Source organism: Silene latifolia, chromosome 6, assembly GCF_048544455.1.
Source record: "Silene latifolia isolate original U9 population chromosome 6, ASM4854445v1, whole genome shotgun sequence".
In the NCBI taxonomy this organism is placed as follows: Eukaryota; Viridiplantae; Streptophyta; class Magnoliopsida; order Caryophyllales; family Caryophyllaceae; genus Silene; species Silene latifolia.
In genome coordinates, this window is record NC_133531.1 from 31,003,729 (window position 1) to 31,021,290 (window position 17,562).

Here is a 17,562-nt window from a genome sequence, read left to right on the forward strand (position 1 = left end):
TTGTTCTATGATAAGAGAAAAACTTTCTTCTTCTGATTTTGTCTGAATTACTAAGTACAACTACAGTTTTTCAGCTAGTATCGCAAAATCATGCTTTTTCATTTCTACGAATTGAAAAAAAAAAAAAAAAAACTAATAAGCAAAAGACAGTGAAAAGATAGTGAAAGCTAATGAGTATCCATATTAACACACTAAAGGCGGCGGGTTAATATGATTATGTATTTGAATTTCTTTTTGGATTTTTATTGAAATCTGAAATCTTTCACACTCTGCCTATATGGATCTTTTTCTTTCCGGTTAAGGACTATTTACAGTTACTCCACACACTTCAGAAGACTATTTGTTTGAGTTTTTTTTTTTTTTTTTTTTTATTATTATTCTTTAATTTTTTTGGGAGCTTTATAGTGACATTCTTTCTAATGAGAGTTTGCTCTTGTTGCCCTTTCATTTATGCTTGCTTCTGGTTTCTGGTAATTTGAAAATCTTTGATTTTGTTTAGCGTTCTCATCCATAAGGATGGTATAGGTTGATTTTCGATCAATCTAGTTTCTTTATCCTTGTCAAAAAAAAAAATGAACCTCTCCCACTACAAGCTGATGCCAACATGGCAACAATTTCTTGCAGTACCAAATATTTACTTACACATTGATAACATTATAAAATCCACGGCCAAAATTAGAGTTGCAGTTACATTTTTTTCACACACGATTGAGATTCATTAATTCTGTTTAGTTTATACTCCGTGTCTCAGTATTATTATCCATACAGTGATACAACTTATGTGTTTTTTCGATAATATGCCAAGGCACAAGAATAGGATTTAATTATGGTTTCAGGTTTGTTTTGTTTTCCGCTTGGTCTTTGCTTCACGGTAGTGTCGGTGTATCCTTCGCTTTAATAAAACTCATGGAAAATGCAAAACAATTACTCAACTAACGCACAAGAATAGATGTGCAAACAAATTTGTGCACAGATCATGCAACGAAAGACATGTAACCTATTTGCATTATGTTATAACTATCCCAGTAGTCATATAAATGCTATCTCTCCCTCAAAACATCACCTTGAAAAGGTTGTTCAGTTGTTGTAGGAGAACTCGACTCTGCTGCGCTGCTGAAACCTGTTGACGTTGTTGTGGCACCGTCTGCATACACTATCGCTGAGGTATCGGTAAAAGGTTGTGTCGGATTTATGGCAGGAAGTTTTTCATATGATGCATTCATGTTGATTTTTATCCTGTTTTACATAGAAAGACAAATTCAATTCTAGAATCGTCAATATAATATAGACAAGAGCCGAATTGTAAATAAAAATTCATTTTTTTTGTACAGATCTGAAAAGGTTCACTGTACAAGCAATTTAATGTTGAATATATTTTTCATAGCCTGCTGAAAGGGTATTTGGATGCTTAACCTCAATTACCATTCTCTCAACCACAAAAAAATAATGGAAAATGTGGGGTGGGGGGGATAAACAGGATCGGAAAAAGGCCAGAGACTAGAACTCAGTTAGCTCCATAAAAGTTGCCCTAGAAATTGTTAGCAAAAGCCCCATTATAAGATTACCGACACTTTTGGGATGCTAAATTAACACTAAGAAAAAGTTTAGGAGTCGGAAAAATTCTCACATATCCAATCTCCAAGGAGTTATTTGGCAGAACATAAATAGATATCAATCTTTCCTTTTCATTTATGGTTTAGTTGTTAATCAATTGTGGCATCTAAAAGGCAAAGCCTTCAATGGGGTCTAATTAAGGATCAACGGTTTCTGTCAAGATTTCAAGGATATAGAGAAAAAAATTAAGCAACTAACCCACAATTTAACAGAGGCAATTCCTATTAGTTATCAGCCGGATTGCAGCTCATTTCAAAGTCAAACAACATAACAATTTGCATAGAGGTGTACACAAGAGATGATATCGCATACCTATTATGGATGTTTACATATTCATCAGTTTCATCAAGAATTTCCTCCTGCAGCAAACAAGCTTTAGTTAGATTACATTAGCAGATTTGTCTAACTTTAAGCGAAATACAATAACATTAGAAGGACAAAGTAAGGGCCTCAACGAGGTTTATAAAGAAAATCCGACAATGTATCTGTGTAAGATAATAAATACTAAATTGATCGGGTATATACTATTTTGTGAACTATTAAAAATGTCTAAAATCCCCAGTAATATTTGTGAACTAATTATATGTTGAATCTATCAGAAAATGGGAATAAACTGCAAGACTTTTAGGTACCAGCCTCATAATTACTTCCCTTTTGATGGCTGCAAAAAAATTGAGCTGAAACCAATTAATCTCTGGATTCTGTGACTGCATGATTGAGAGTTGAGACTCAAGAGTCCTTTTTAAGGTAAAGGTAACATTAGCTCACATATTTGTTACCACTATTCAACTAACCAACCAGATAAACGTTCCACCGGTCTCAGACGGTGACTGAGACTAGTCCACCATTTGTGACTAGTCTGGCAATCAATCCCTAAGAAGTTGAATATCCTTTATCTTACTACAAAAAGAAAGTCTCATATCTAATAATTTCTTCATGACAACCTCACACCCTATACATTTCGACATCCTCTAATAATGATAGTAATCATCTATTGCACACTGTCAAATAGGCAAACATTCACCAAAAATTGTGAGCTTGAACTCCTCCTGATTTTAACATTGCAGATAATAGAGTAATTCTGAAATTCTCAGTAAGGGCAAAAAGGCTAGATAACGAAGCCATGTAGCAATGTTGAAGATATAGTACATTCAACATTTATTATTCCACCGACAAATGATCACTGCTTGATTTGTTACCGAAACACCTCAAGGACTCTCGCGTAAGGCAGATAAGAGGAGTCGAATGTGAAGAGAAAAAGATAACTCTAAGGGCAAGAGAGGAGAGAGAAAAACAAAAGATGACAGAAACCACAATGCAAAAGTGACAGAATTTCAACAAAACAGAAAACAAATTCAAACACCATTTCACCTTATTTTGCTCTCTCAACTCAACCCTTAGCGAATCATTTTTTTCTTTTTGAGGCTAGTATGAAAATAATCTAATGGTCAAGTTTGAATCTCAACTAAAACATAAAGTAGAACACATATCACAAGTGATCAGGCAAAAAGGAGAAAAAACAAGCTCATCAATCAAATTGGTGTGTTACATTCCAATGGGTGGTCACTGATCACACAGGATCCCGTAGTTATTTAAAATAGGTAATGCTAAACAGAGAACTGTTCATGAGTAAAGTAGATTTCCACAATCTGTTTTCATGGTCAACTATAAGCTTCAGTGACAATTTCTGGAAATTTCTGCTTCCATTCTTTCTTTTAAGGATTCTAAATTAAGAGTTTGCATATAATTTGAAGTAGCTTTAGGGCGCTGTCATAATCGGCAATGAGGCATCAAAAAGTTTTGTATTTTACTAACTGAAATAAGTTGGTAGTTCTTATGAGCATCGACTGTTCAAAGTATAACATAACCACATATCCAAGAGTAAAATAAACTCCCTCCATTGTACTGAATTAGCCACATTTTGCCCACTTTTTTTGAGACTTTTCCCCTCACAAAAAAATGGATCTATGAGGCTAATTCAATAAAATGCAGGGAGTACGGTTTTGCACCTAAATGTGAGATCGTAGAGCTTTATTTGTTTGGCTTTAAATTTTAATGTTTATTGATAATAATTCACATTCTAAGCGACGATTTAAATCAGTCTTTTTCTTTGTGGGAAACAAATGGTAATCTCACCTTCATGTTGTCCAAGAAAACCAACTCAACAAATTCTATTTCAAATTACCCTAGTTGTCTAAAAGCACCAAACAGTATTATATTACAAACTCACTTTCTAAAGAGAAAATAAAAACTCCAAAACCTGATCTCCATGCTTCACACAATGGGCAGGAATGACATGAATCTTGGAAGTACAAATCTTTTGTAAATTGAAACTTTAGAGAGTAAATGTAACCCACGGCACATGAAACGCAGCTTAATTAAAAATTGAAGTGCGTGAGAGCACACAAATAACAAATGAGTACCACCGCATGTAAATTCTAGCCTTCTAGTGACAAAACTTCATGGATTATGCAAGATAAACAGCCTATTTTTCCTTGAGTGCACTTATGTAAATGTCCTTTTTAGCTATCTTGTTACAAGGAAGACTACAAGATGATTTATTAAACTAGTCATATAGTGAAGAAGCCAGTGAAATCAGAAGAATGCACCAAATTTCCATACTAAAATCAAAATAAAGAATTTAGCTATAGATTAGATTTTTGCTATAATGATTCTTCATACCTTGAGAAGCTCTTCAATTACGTCCTCCATTGTAATCACACCAACCACCACCTGATTAGGTGGAAACTCGGGTATTGGAGCATTTTCAACGTCCAAAATACAGAAAGAACATCCTTTATGTCGCTTGAAGGTTGTAGTACCAGGGCTTTTCTTTACACGTTGCAATCCATCGTTCTTAGTAATTGGATGCACATCCTCAACCTTCGGCTGCTGACCTACATCAATTCCTGAATCAACAAGCACCGAATTTCAGTATCAGAAAATAACAGGGCTTTTCTTTACACGTTGCAATCCATCGTTCTTAGTAAGTGGATTTGGACCGTTTTCTAGTATAAATTATATTTCCTAGACTTACTATATACGAGTACTTCGTAGTAGTTAGTAGGCCAATCGCCTTGGCCTTTGTAAACTTTATGGATATGAGTCTAAACATAAAGCATATAACTTATTCATTTCTCTGGCAGTGACTATATTGACTCCGCGTCTCAGCCTCAAACACATGCTACAACGTCTTCTGAAGATACAAAAGCTAGTTGAATCACTATTGAAGTTCTAAATCCTAAAATTGAGACTCCCACAGGCTATAATGAAAAAAGAATTGACAGGATAAATATCTGTTTCTTGTAAGAACATCAAATTTTGTGAGAATTTAACAAAACAAATCATTGCCACTTACCTTTCCACCCATATGCTGTTAGAAAAATTGTGTATGTACGAAACAGGAATTGACAATAATAAAAACCGCACCGAATCGCTATGCTTTCCTAATAGAACAATTCGACCCTTACTTTAGTGCCTGGGTTGTATCGAACTTTCTATTGAGATAAGACGGTTGCCCTCTGTATTCGGCACAGAATACAGAGATATAATTAAGAAGTATTTTGTTGTAGAATGTTATATGTTCCTTGATGCAGTAGAAGATTTCGTTTCACTCTAACTTTTCCTTCTCATCCCTTTGTCTATTTATAGTGACAAAGGAGTGTATAGGGAGATGTATTTCTGAAGAGTCACAACTCTTCAGAAATTCCGGTTTCATTTAATTAAAACCCGAGTAATTTAATTACTACCAACCTCCGTCATAGTTATTCGAACCGAAAACTATACCGTAATTCCGTAAATAATTATGTGAGTGTACACTCCGTACTTCCCGAACTCACATTATATTATTTAGAAATTACCCATCTACGAACCAATCTTAATTACGCTAAATGTACCGGTAATTACTCTTAAATCACCAACATTCCTCCCCCATTTAAGCGTAATTCAAGAATTTAAATAACCTAACAAACATACCAATTTATGCATAAATGAAAATGTCACGAAGATTGAATTTTCACATAGTGAAATTACACATTCCAAATATTCGAGTATCGGGGTGTGACTAAGCATTGAACCCTTTCTACCCATTTTGAATACTTGAAGATAACTCACACATAAATTAATTTTACTTCTAAAATTACATAAACTGACACTTAATTACAAGCCTAGTGTCCCATATCTATTCATGAACATATCGGAAGTCAAACTCATACTCCCTTGAAGCGGCTGATTTCATGTTCATATAGGTTGATTCTTTTCATCGTGTCCTTGCAAACACACTTTTTCAAAAGATCAACCTTACAACATGCAAGTCTAAGCACACACCTCGGGATATAAATTATTGTGTGCTTCAATCTCTTAACAATAGGCCTTCCACATTGAATTCAGCCTCTAACGTTGTATTAGAGGGGAATTGGGTATCCTATCGCCAAGAATCTTATACGAGTTTTAGAACCATCCCGTCAACCGACTTAATAACCAAGTCCATAATTGACCCTTCATGCAAAGTGATCAACTAAAACTGAGATCTCACAAAAGACAACCAAAATCATCCCCATTTATGATAGTCCATAAACTGTGTTATAGCAAACACCCCGGTGCACCGATATTCACTATCAAAATTCAAGGATGAAATTGGTCTAATACTTTTAAGTAATACCGTAGATTAATTAATTTCCTTAGCTACTTAGCCTTAACCGGCTATGCTAACACTACGCATACTAACACCAATGTCAAACTCATAATGCAAATTTACTTCTTGGAAATCCATATACTCATGGTACTTTCCCAAGTAAAATACACTACCACTAGTAGAAAATCACCTTCTACATTTGGTACTTCAATTTGCAAAATACTATCCCTCTAAAACCGAAGAAAAACTGACATGGATAAATCATAATTCATGATTTACTTTATACCTTTTCACACTTGCTTAATCTTTTGCCAAAGATGAGTACTAGCTATACTAGTATACTTACATAACATGTCAAACCGCAATGATTAAGCCCTTGTGAAAATCCGAGTCATGACTCTACTTTTACTATTGGATAAAACTGTCATACTCAACTCTTAGGAGTATTCACACTTGATCCTAATACCAAGGATCATATTACCTCCCCCATGTCCTTCATAGAAGAACATGATGAGAGAATCACCTTTTATAAGGTAAATCATCTTTGGGCTATTGCCAAAGACCAACATGTCAATAATCTTACAACAAATGACTACTCCTTTACCGGACTCATCAAATAATTATACATTCAATGCTATTGATGTACTTCTAACATGGTTAGTTAAACCACCATGACTCCATAATCTCACCACGGTTATCGCAAATCATCATTCCCGAGATTATATGGTAAAAACAATTAAAAAATCAAAGTTTAAAATTCTTTACACAAGATATTAACATGTTCAAGATAATACTTAATCTTGTTATACAAAGAGATACACTCTTAATCATTTCAAACAACAAACGATCTAAATTTATAACCCCTTAATAGTGTACCATATTAAGAATTTAACCACTCACTAAACATGCCCAAAATCTAAAAATAAAATATCTAAAGACCCAAGATAAAATTATTTATACAAGACATACTTGGCATGTTCAAAGTAAGTACATTATCATGTTATAACTTAACAACAATAAATACCATGATCTTACAAACCATGATCCGTATCATTACCATTAATTTCATCAATAAAGGCGAGTTAGCAATGACATCAACCATCAACCATGGACTTAAACCAAACATCCACTAACAAATAATATAATTACGTATTATTATTAGTAATGTCATTAATACCTATACATATTGAACTACATGATGAATTCTTTCATGCTTACATAAATCACAACAACTACCATATTATCTCCAAATATGGAAGCAATCAAGTAAATAAGTATATTATAGATTCATGATTGACAAGTAAAAGACTGATGCATGAGAACAAATATTAATCACAAGGCACAAATACCACGCACCAAAATCTCAATCAAATAACAATATTACCACGTTTTAACCATGAAACAATTATTGCATAATTAATCATGTTAGAATGAAATAATAAAACCACAAGATTAAGCAACTATATAATGCGATGAACATTCTGACGTTTCATTGTGCACAAACTTAACACCATATTCCATATATACTTGGTACTCATTGGATTGTTTGATAAACGCACACAATAAACAACAACATTAACTTTTTAATGCAAAAGAAAATGATGGCAAAACACCACACATTATATCATGCATTAAATACATACAAAATTCCAAAAGCATAATTACTTATCTCATTGTATATGGTGTTCGCACATCGCACCGCATAGTCCCAAACCCATGAGCACCCATGCATTTAACAATGAAACTGCCATTTTTCAGAGCGAACCACATTCCCGATTTTGACACCGTCTCAAGTACCGTAACGATCATGATCAAGAAACGTAAATACTCAAGAATATTTTCTTCATTGTCATTTCCTTAACATTCGTCATCTTGAAAGACTTCGATAATTGTTCTATTAGATTGTTAGAAGAATTGTGTATGTACGAAACAGGAATTGACAATAATAAAAACCGCACCGAATCGCTATGCTTTCCTAATAGAACAATTCGACCCTTACTTTAGTGCCTGGGTTGTATCGAACTTTCTATTGAGATAAGACGGTTGCCCTCTCGTATTCGGCATGAATACGAGATATAATTAAGAAGTATTTTGTTGTAGAATGTTATATGTTCCTTGATGCAAGAGAAGATTTCGTTTCACTCTAACTTTTCCTTCTCATCCCTTTGTCTATTTATAGTGACAAAGGAGTGTATAGGAGATGTATTTACAAGAGTCACAACTCTTCAGAAATTCCGGTTTCATTTAATTAAAACCCGAGTAATTTAATTACTACCAACCTCCGTCATAGTTATTCGAACCGAAAACTATACCGTAATTCCGTAAATAATTATGTGAGTGTACACTCCGTACTTCCCGAACTCACATTATATTATTTAGAAATTACCCATCTACGAACCAATCTTAATTACGCTAAATGTACCGGTAATTACTCTTAAATCACCAACATATGCCATTCAACTTCCAACTTATCACCGTCCATGATGCCCAAGGCACAGAATAGTCACACTGATAGTTCTCACATCAGTCATCACTATTGAAACTATATTCTCGATTCTCCCATTCATTAGCTTCTAATACCATTTGAGGATCTCCAGCATCATTCCTCCATGATTAGAAATCCAGAATAATTTTCCATAATCATTAGGAATTAATTTGAAGCCTTTGAACGCCAGAAAAGAGTTCACAAAATTTGACATGTCTCCTCACAATACACTCCCTTACAAATAAGCAAAGAACTTTCTTTGCTATTTTACTCCGCCGTTATGGTTTACTGAGTCCTACTTCCATGGAACCCTTTGCACAAATTAATTCAGGTGTGAATTGGATCTCTTTCTTGACTAAATCACCATTGTAGCTTGACTAGCTAAGTTACTAATGGATACAGAATTCCATATAAGAGTTGACAACGACTTAATAAATTTGGTTAAAAGCCTTGGATGCCAACAGCTGTTTTCATCATCATTCTGAAATAGTTTGAGTTTTAGATATTTAAGTTTTTTTTAACATTTTATTTAAAATTTATTAATTGATTTATTTTTAAAATGACTTCTACCCTTTTTGTTTTACAAATCATTTTTGCCGCTTTAATCTCTGTTTCCACACTTTTTATAAACAAACTTGTTCTATTTTTCATGTATCTATTTTCTTTTACTTTGTTTATTCACCTTTGACCTGGTGGATTCAAACCTAGACAGATTCGGACGATGATTTATGTTAGCCGACCTCAACCTATGTTGGGACTAAGGCTTTGTTGTTTTTTTTTTTTTTTTTTTTTTTTTTTTTGATGACGAGGGGGTTGAGTCCCCCCCGGGCCCATGCATTCCCGCACCACCACTAAGGCTTTGTTGTTGTTGTTACTGCTGCTGCTGCTGCTATTGTTTTACAGACCCCATTTACAGACTAGCCCCACAGTAGTCAATATTGAGCTTCAACTAATACCTATTACTATTCCAAGAAGTGACATGACACAATACAAGAGCCATAAATCTTTCTTAATTGATTACAGATGCTTTATGTCTAGTTGTCCACCATCTCACGAAAATAAGGTCATCTGACTCTTTGCTTCCATGATTGGTGCCATCTGATTATCAGCCAGAACAGTAAGATAACCAACTTCCCCAACAAATTTCGGAGTTCCAAATTTTGTGGTTTTTACCTCATTGGAGGAATTTATTCTCAAGCAAGGATCAGCCCTCTCGTTCTGAGCAAATACAGCATATCTTGCTATTTACGGAGAAAAACTACGCTCAAATGAAAATTTAGTCTTCTATTCAACTGACTGTGTTCTGAGACATGAGTACGCCCAAGTTTTCTAATAGCAGGCTGTCCCATCTTACTCCTACAGATATCATCATTGTCATAGTTGGATCGAATCTCTTCAAAATTTGAGAACTTGATTGGGCGATGACATGGCGACGGCTGGGAAATGACTTGGCTGTCACTAGGCTAACTGGGAAATTGGGAATGACATGGAAACCCCATTAAAGGAACACTAAAATGATAAAAACCTATCATCATATCACTACCTTTCAACAACCTCTTTCGTCATTAAGGTTTCTCAAAAAAGTTTCATCTTCAATAGTAAGCTTAGATGAATTAAAGTAAAGGGACCTTAGAGACTCTCGTGATTGGATTCGACATTTTAGGGTGTGAATCGAGTGAAAAGGCGGGAAGACTGATTAATTGAGGGAATGTGTTTTAAGCTGAGTTTTTTAGAAAGTAGAGTTACCGTGTATGTGAAAAAACAAAGGATTACCTTGTTAAAAAAACTCAAAATACAGTCAACTTAGTTATTGCCCAATCGTTAGCCAATCAGATACTTAACGGACATAACGGGCTAAAGGGTCGCCATTAATAAGTACTACTCGTAATACATTAGAGGGTTATCACTTATCACAGATGCTTTTTAAAAAATAGGGTTACCTTATAGGATTTGAAAACACACGAGGTTACCTTATAGAAATACCCATTACGAAAATATATGAAGAGTAGTCAGATGACTTGGTAGGCAATGCACTAAACTAAGTTACTCAGCTAATTCTGGAGAGACAAGTTCCAATCAAGAGCCTGTCATTTTGAAACCCTCGAGGAAAATTAAGGCGGAAAGTCCTTGTTTTTGTTTATTTAACTATTTTTTCCTGCTAAAACTTATCTCACCTCACTAGCCTGTTAATTTAAAATCTCTCAGCCCCCTGTCCCCTTAAAGTGTGTTCTCTTTATCTCATATATACATAGAAGGAGATGCACTCGTGACGCCTATATTAAGAACTAGATGTTTATATTTATATTACATACCATCAACAGGCCTTCCATTCGTCTCATTCAACTCCTTGTAAACAGCAGCAATGTGACTGTGACCCTTCTGAAACTCGTTTAGGATATCATATAATGGCATATTTTCTGAGACCCTGAAAGAAAGCACGAAAGACAACCAAAAATTTACATAATAGATATTCAGTTAATCATTATAAAATGAAAATAGGGACAAGTATCATGCTTATATAAAACCTTAAAAAAAATAAAGCTAACAGAACAGTATGTAAGACTACAATTGTCATCACTCTAGACTCATGTTTTCTTCAATTGTGCAAACTACGTGTTCCATGTGGAAGCACAGTATCTCTATGAATAACATGGTCACGGAAGATAGATATTAACCTAAATTATAAATTACAAAGACAATCATGATTAAAGGATACTTTAGGTCATATATGCCTGCTATCTTTAGGTAGATGTTCTAAAAGTAAAAGTACCAAGAAAATCAATAGGGAAAGACAATGTCAGCAGCACCAGTGATGTGGAGGGAAACCTTAAAAACTTACAAAATGGGCAGTACCACAAATTATCAAGGTAAACACTCTGTTCTCTGAAGCCTCATGCCTAAAAGCTTTATGCCGGATTTCATTCTCCTCCATCAAAATGCCGACGGAATAACCAGACTGACATTGATTTTTTTTTTTTTTTTAAATTAAGCTAAGATATAATTCACCAAGACGATGACGCCCATGTACTAAAAGATATCATAGAGGTGACACCCACTAAGGCACTAATGTACCCCAACATCATTGAACCAAAGCTTCATCCTAGTTCGCAACTACCTTTGGACCTGGAACCAGTTCTGGTGTATGAACATAAATTGAAGTTTTCCCTGTATTAATAATCAAATTCTCCCTTCAAGATTTCCTCTACATAACCAAAGTTGGTTGGTGTGAGTGGCAAGGGCTCTCGTCTCTTAAACAAGTGGTCAGGGGTTCTTCCTTCCTCCCTCCTGACTCTTGCGAATGAAATAAACCAAACTTGGGCGGGGTCTACCAATTAAGTTGCCTACAGTACTCCGAAGGGATTGCCCCTCGGAAGAGGATACTCCTGGTCAACACCAAAAAAAGATTTCGTCTACATTTTCCTCCCCTCCAAGCTACCTCTTTAATACGGAGTTATAGGAAAAGAGATCTCAACAGACAAGCAACACAGATTTGAGTCCAAAATAATAAGCAAAACAAAAGGAAAGATGATAGCATGTTGACGGAGGCATATGAGTATCTTTTGGCGAAGTCCTTTCACATTTAGGTGACACATTGTAACATTGCATGACCTAAAAGAGTTTTCAGCTACCTCGAGTCTGCAGGAAAAGGGCTTTAGAACATTGAGTTTAAGTTGAGGTGTGATTGTCATGTTTGCACAGTTCAATAAACTCTCGAACCCAGGGATAGAGTCTATATTTGAAGGAAACTTACTACCAGGTAAACATCCATGATTCCATGGACAATAAGGAAGCCTGTTATGTCTTCGAAAAAATAAAATAAGGAAGCCTGTAATATCTTCAAGAGAAGACATAAAAGAAGCCTGTTACCTGGGAATTTTCCGTATAGTCATTTTTCTTAAAGGGACTCCTTCGTCGGGATCAACTCCCAAAAGATTTTTAACCTGCAAAACAGATGATAGTTGAACCTTTTCAGAAACCAAGAATATAAGAAAGTGAGAAAACCTAGAGACAAGTAACCTTCGAACATGGAAAAAGAACAGAAATAAATTGCATTTGACATCCCCATTTCTAACACGATATGGAAAATAATTACCAGCACCAATCCAATCATATTCAAGGGGTTTTGGTAATAAACAGGAACTCTGCTATGCCCCATCGCCATAATAGCATTTAGTGTCTCCCTGAAAATGAATGAGTGAGATTAGAGATTATTAAAACTGATTTAGACACTATTAAGACTCAATAATAAGCTATAAACCCACAAATTAAGATTTGCATCCAAATCAAGGGAAAATGCCTTCGATATCAGTGTCATTGCATCTTTTGCAGTCTTCTCAGTCAGTTCAAGCGCACCAGTTATGATTGTTGTCTCATCATGTGTCAAATCCCCACCTTTCCCAGCCTAGTTAACATATATCAAACTGTAAGACCAGTTCTTACACAAAAGGCCCAGAATGCACGTTGACATGGCTCACGATAATTTAACCAAGTCCTCACAAATAATGTGTACCTCATTCCCATGAAAATTAACAAACGTTTTCAGCTCCGCTCTCCTTAAAAGTGCAGATTGTCCTTTCCCTAACACCCAATCTAGAACCTGAACCATAAGTAGGAGGATAGGACAAGAAAGTCTGTCATATATTCTCACATTTTATGCATTCAGAAGTCAGATTTAATGCCTAGAAGGCTAAATTCAAGTTAACAAAAACAATTAGTTGAAGTAGCATAGTACCTAAAATATATTCTAGTCTATTAGGGCACGCTAGCAGCATACCTTGCTGATTGGATATGCGATAGGGTAAAAAATCCAAAGGAGAACACGAACAAAGGGGGCCACAGTGGCTCCGACCATCAAGCCATAGCGTGTACAGATTGCCTGTGGCAATATCTGGAAGGGAAAAAAATTAGAAACCAGATAATTCCGCTTATGCAATTCTCCGGTCATGAATCATGTGAGAATTATAGTTACCTCACCAAACATGAGAATCAGAGTGACTGAAATCAGGATTGCAGCCCAAGGAGGGACAAGTTTATCCAAAAATATAGGAAGAGCCTGCTCAAAAGCACAAAACATGATGCAGTCCATTTGAACAAATTAGCAAGGAGTTCTCAAGACTAACAGTTTAAACTTCAAAGAATAGCATCATTTGGATACCTCCATCGCCATAGAATTGCCAATAAGTAAAGTACAGAGCAAGAGATGCTGATTCTTGACAACGGGAAATATCTTAGCTGCAAACGGCAAACAAGGTAACAGGACTTTAGGTGATAAAAAAACAGTACTAGAAACTTCAACCAGCTGCAATCTATTCTTATATGGTTCTGTTGTAAAAGCTCTAATAATTCAAGCATAAGCTTCTTAAAAGTGGCAATGACTATTATTGTGTTATCAATCACAAAATCACTCTTGAATCCTGCATTCGGATTTAGCGGGCTTCAACTACCTTACAGTTCCAAGTAGCAAAACTGAACCTATATTTTCCTCCCACAAAAAGCACTCTATTCAAAACGGTACAAGCTGCTGATGACTAGTAGCATATGTACACATTTGGTCCCCTTAGTTCAGAATTCAGTACTTTCAGTCAAGGGCAGTGGAAAGGGCTGCTCGTTATTACTGATTCGTCCAATCCATGACATGTCCTAATGCCTTAAATATCACAATACCATGAGAGACCTGGTAAATGACACACTAATTACCCATTTTCTTCGTGGTTGATTGGCTCACATCACACATCATTGGGATTCAAGATTCCTAGTATTTGCTCGTATGTATGACACATTTGGTTGACAAAAAAGAGGAACTTGCAAGTCACACGAAATCCAGTTCCTACAAAATGGTGAAAGTGACGTAGCTAATCCCCTTTTACAAGTTAAAATTCCTATATGAAATGCCTTTCCCCATACACAGCCAAACAGCTATTTCAAATTCTAATGAAAGAACAAAAATTCCCTTACAATGGTACGTATATATGAGTCAATAAACGTGAGTGTCTACTCTCAAACTCAGAGAAATCTTACATCTTCCAGCTAAAGACCCACAAAAAAAATCAGTAAAAATGTCAAATTTAGCAGATTTGAAAACTTGGACCGTCGCTGCAATGAGATACACTCTCTAAACAAAACGATGACATTTAAGAGTTCTCTCATCTCTCAGCAGCTGTCTATAACAGCTTTTCACTAAAAATCAACTAATCCATGCTGTATAGCCACATTATCTAGAATCATCGAGTAATGCACTCTAAACAGAACAATAACATGTAAGAGTTCTCTAATCACTACACAACTGAGTATGATAGTTTTCTACTAAAAATCAACTACTCCATACTATTATATGCCACTACTATATCCACAATAACGAGAATTATCAAGTACTCCCTCCGTCCCGCTTATTTGTTTACCTTTTCCATTTTAGTGTGTCTCAGTCAATTGTTTACCTTTCTATTTTAGGAATGCCTTTGGTGGGCAATTTGATCCTCCACACTGAATTTGGTCCCACTTGTCATCCAATAATTGGCCCCCTCCTCTTTCTTTGGACTTTGTGCCAAAACCAAAGGTAAACAAATGAACGGGGCGGAAAGAGTAACTCATTAAAGCCCCTAACACACTCGAAACAGAACAGTAACATGTAATAGTTCTCGAATTTCTCAGCAACTATTTTTATAATAACTACTCCATACTATTATATGCTACTATTATATCCACAACAACGAGAATTATCAAGTAACTAACTAATCCCTAACACAATCTAAACAGAACAGTAACATATAAGAGTTCTCAAATCTCTCCACAACTATTTAGAATACTTTCACATACTAAAATCAACTGCTCCATACTATTTTATTATATGCTATTATATCCACACTTCCACAGTAACAAGAATTATCAGCATGCCGAAGTCCCTAACACACTCTAATCTCTCAACAACTACTTATAATAGTTTTATATATTAAAAATCAACTAATCCATACTATTATATGCAAATTATACCCACAACAGCTAGAATTATCAAGTAACACGCTGACATCCCTAGCTGACGCATCAAACTACTCGCTCCGTCCTAACCATTTCTATCTATATTTTAATCAAAAGTAAACAAATGATTGAGTCGGAGGGAGTAATCACTAAACAAATCAAAAAGCAGCAATTCATGTCGCAATCAAACCCTAATTTAATCAAAATCGAACAACACATGACATAGAATAAACAATACAAAATCAATTAAACAACAAAATTGGAAGCATATATATACAAGATATGATTACCGGCGTAACGACGATCTTGAGGACGACCAGATGTGATGAGAACTTCAAGGTCAACAAGGCCAAGAGACATGAGACCGAGAGTAAGTCCCGCCATTAAACCAGCGAAGGATACTAATCCTATAATTATGACTATGTAAAGTGAGAAAGTTAAGTCGCCTTCTCTCTTTTCCGCCATTGTTGCAGCTTGATTTTCTGGGTAAGCTTTTTATGTAGAAATTGGGGAATGATTTTAATATTAATTTTGATAATAATTGTAATTCCGGCAGTGGAGTATGTGAGTGTTTTGCTGCTTCGTCTTCATAATTGATTATTTTAGGGGTGTTTAGTGGAACACTTTAGCTACTTCTTCTACTCTAGAAAGTAGAAACCTGTGTTTTCCGGACACCTGTTTTTTACTGCTAGATTAACTACCGATATTGGATTTTGTCATCCTACTTTTGGTTAGTGTTTTGTGATTCCTTCATTCATTTTTAGTCTTAGGTTAATTTAATGAAAATTTGTTACTTACCACCAACCTTGGATTAGTAGATAGACTTACCATCAACTTAAATTACAACCTCGGCAAAAGGAGTAATTAACCCTATAAATTTGTTGAATTGTGAAATTATGCCTCCTAAATTCTAAACATAGAGATTGATCCCCCTTTTATTACTTTTTCAACATAAATATGATAATTAAATTATTTTATTCTTAAACTAGTTTTAAACTAGAGCAACGATCTACATAATCAATGTTTACACTTGTTTCAAATACGTGTTCACATGCAATGGTTTAAGAGGAAATAACGTAATATACTATTGTAAATAAAATTTGCATACATAAAAACTTTACATCCCGAAAAAAGAAATATAATTTAATAATCAACTTTAACATAGGCAAATTATTCTAAAAATTGAAAATTTTCATGATAGTGGTTCTCGGGGATTTGACATTGATTGTTACGTATTTTCCGTAATCACCAAGTTTCTTGGAGGTATGAACACCTATATTCGTCAAGCATAAAGGCAAAGACGAATTATTTCATTAAATTCTGTAAAATATTCACATTATTTGTTATTCAATCCCGTAAGTAAATGTAATTTATTCACATAATTATGTAATTTTATTAGTAACTATGTAATTAAGTCCGATTATATGTAATTACTTTCATTTATTCCGATTTGTAATTCATTCCGTTTATATGCAATTTCTTTTATTTCTGCCGATTATCTATTTATTTCATTAACTATGTAATTCAGTCCGATTATATGTAATTACTTTCATTTATTCTGATTTGTAATTCATTCCGTTTATATGCAATTTTCTTTTACTTCTGCCGATTATCTATTTATTTCATTAACTATGTAATTCAGTCCGATTATATGTAATTATTTTCATTTATTTCAATTTTTAATCCATTCCGTTTATATGCAATTACTTTTACTTCTGCATGCCGATTATCTATTTATTTCATAAAATATTTTCTATGACATAATTTATCGCATGTTTGTCAGAGACAGTTTAAAGAAATAAACTCTTTCCACGTAAACGGGACCTACCATTACCTGAATTTCCCAAACAAACAAAAA

At 34.8% G+C, this 17,562-nt stretch overlaps 1 protein-coding gene across 1 annotated transcript; it reads right to left on the reverse strand.

Moving 5' to 3' along the window:
• Positions 1-614: 614 nt before the first annotated feature.
• Positions 615-16,496, reverse strand: LOC141586653 (DUF21 domain-containing protein At1g47330-like). Its single transcript, XM_074407949.1, has 12 exons — positions 15,995-16,496; positions 13,888-13,964; positions 13,702-13,785; positions 13,507-13,620; positions 13,243-13,329; positions 12,995-13,134; positions 12,826-12,913; positions 12,600-12,673; positions 11,045-11,157; positions 4,297-4,523; positions 1,927-1,973; positions 615-1,236 (listed from the first exon to the last, which is right to left on the reverse strand). The coding sequence occupies exons 1-12, from the start codon at positions 16,167-16,169 to the stop codon at positions 1,041-1,043; spliced, it is 1,422 nt and encodes a 473-aa protein (XP_074264050.1). The 5' UTR covers positions 16,170-16,496; the 3' UTR covers positions 615-1,040.
• Between the last annotated feature and the right edge of the window lie 1,066 nt (positions 16,497-17,562).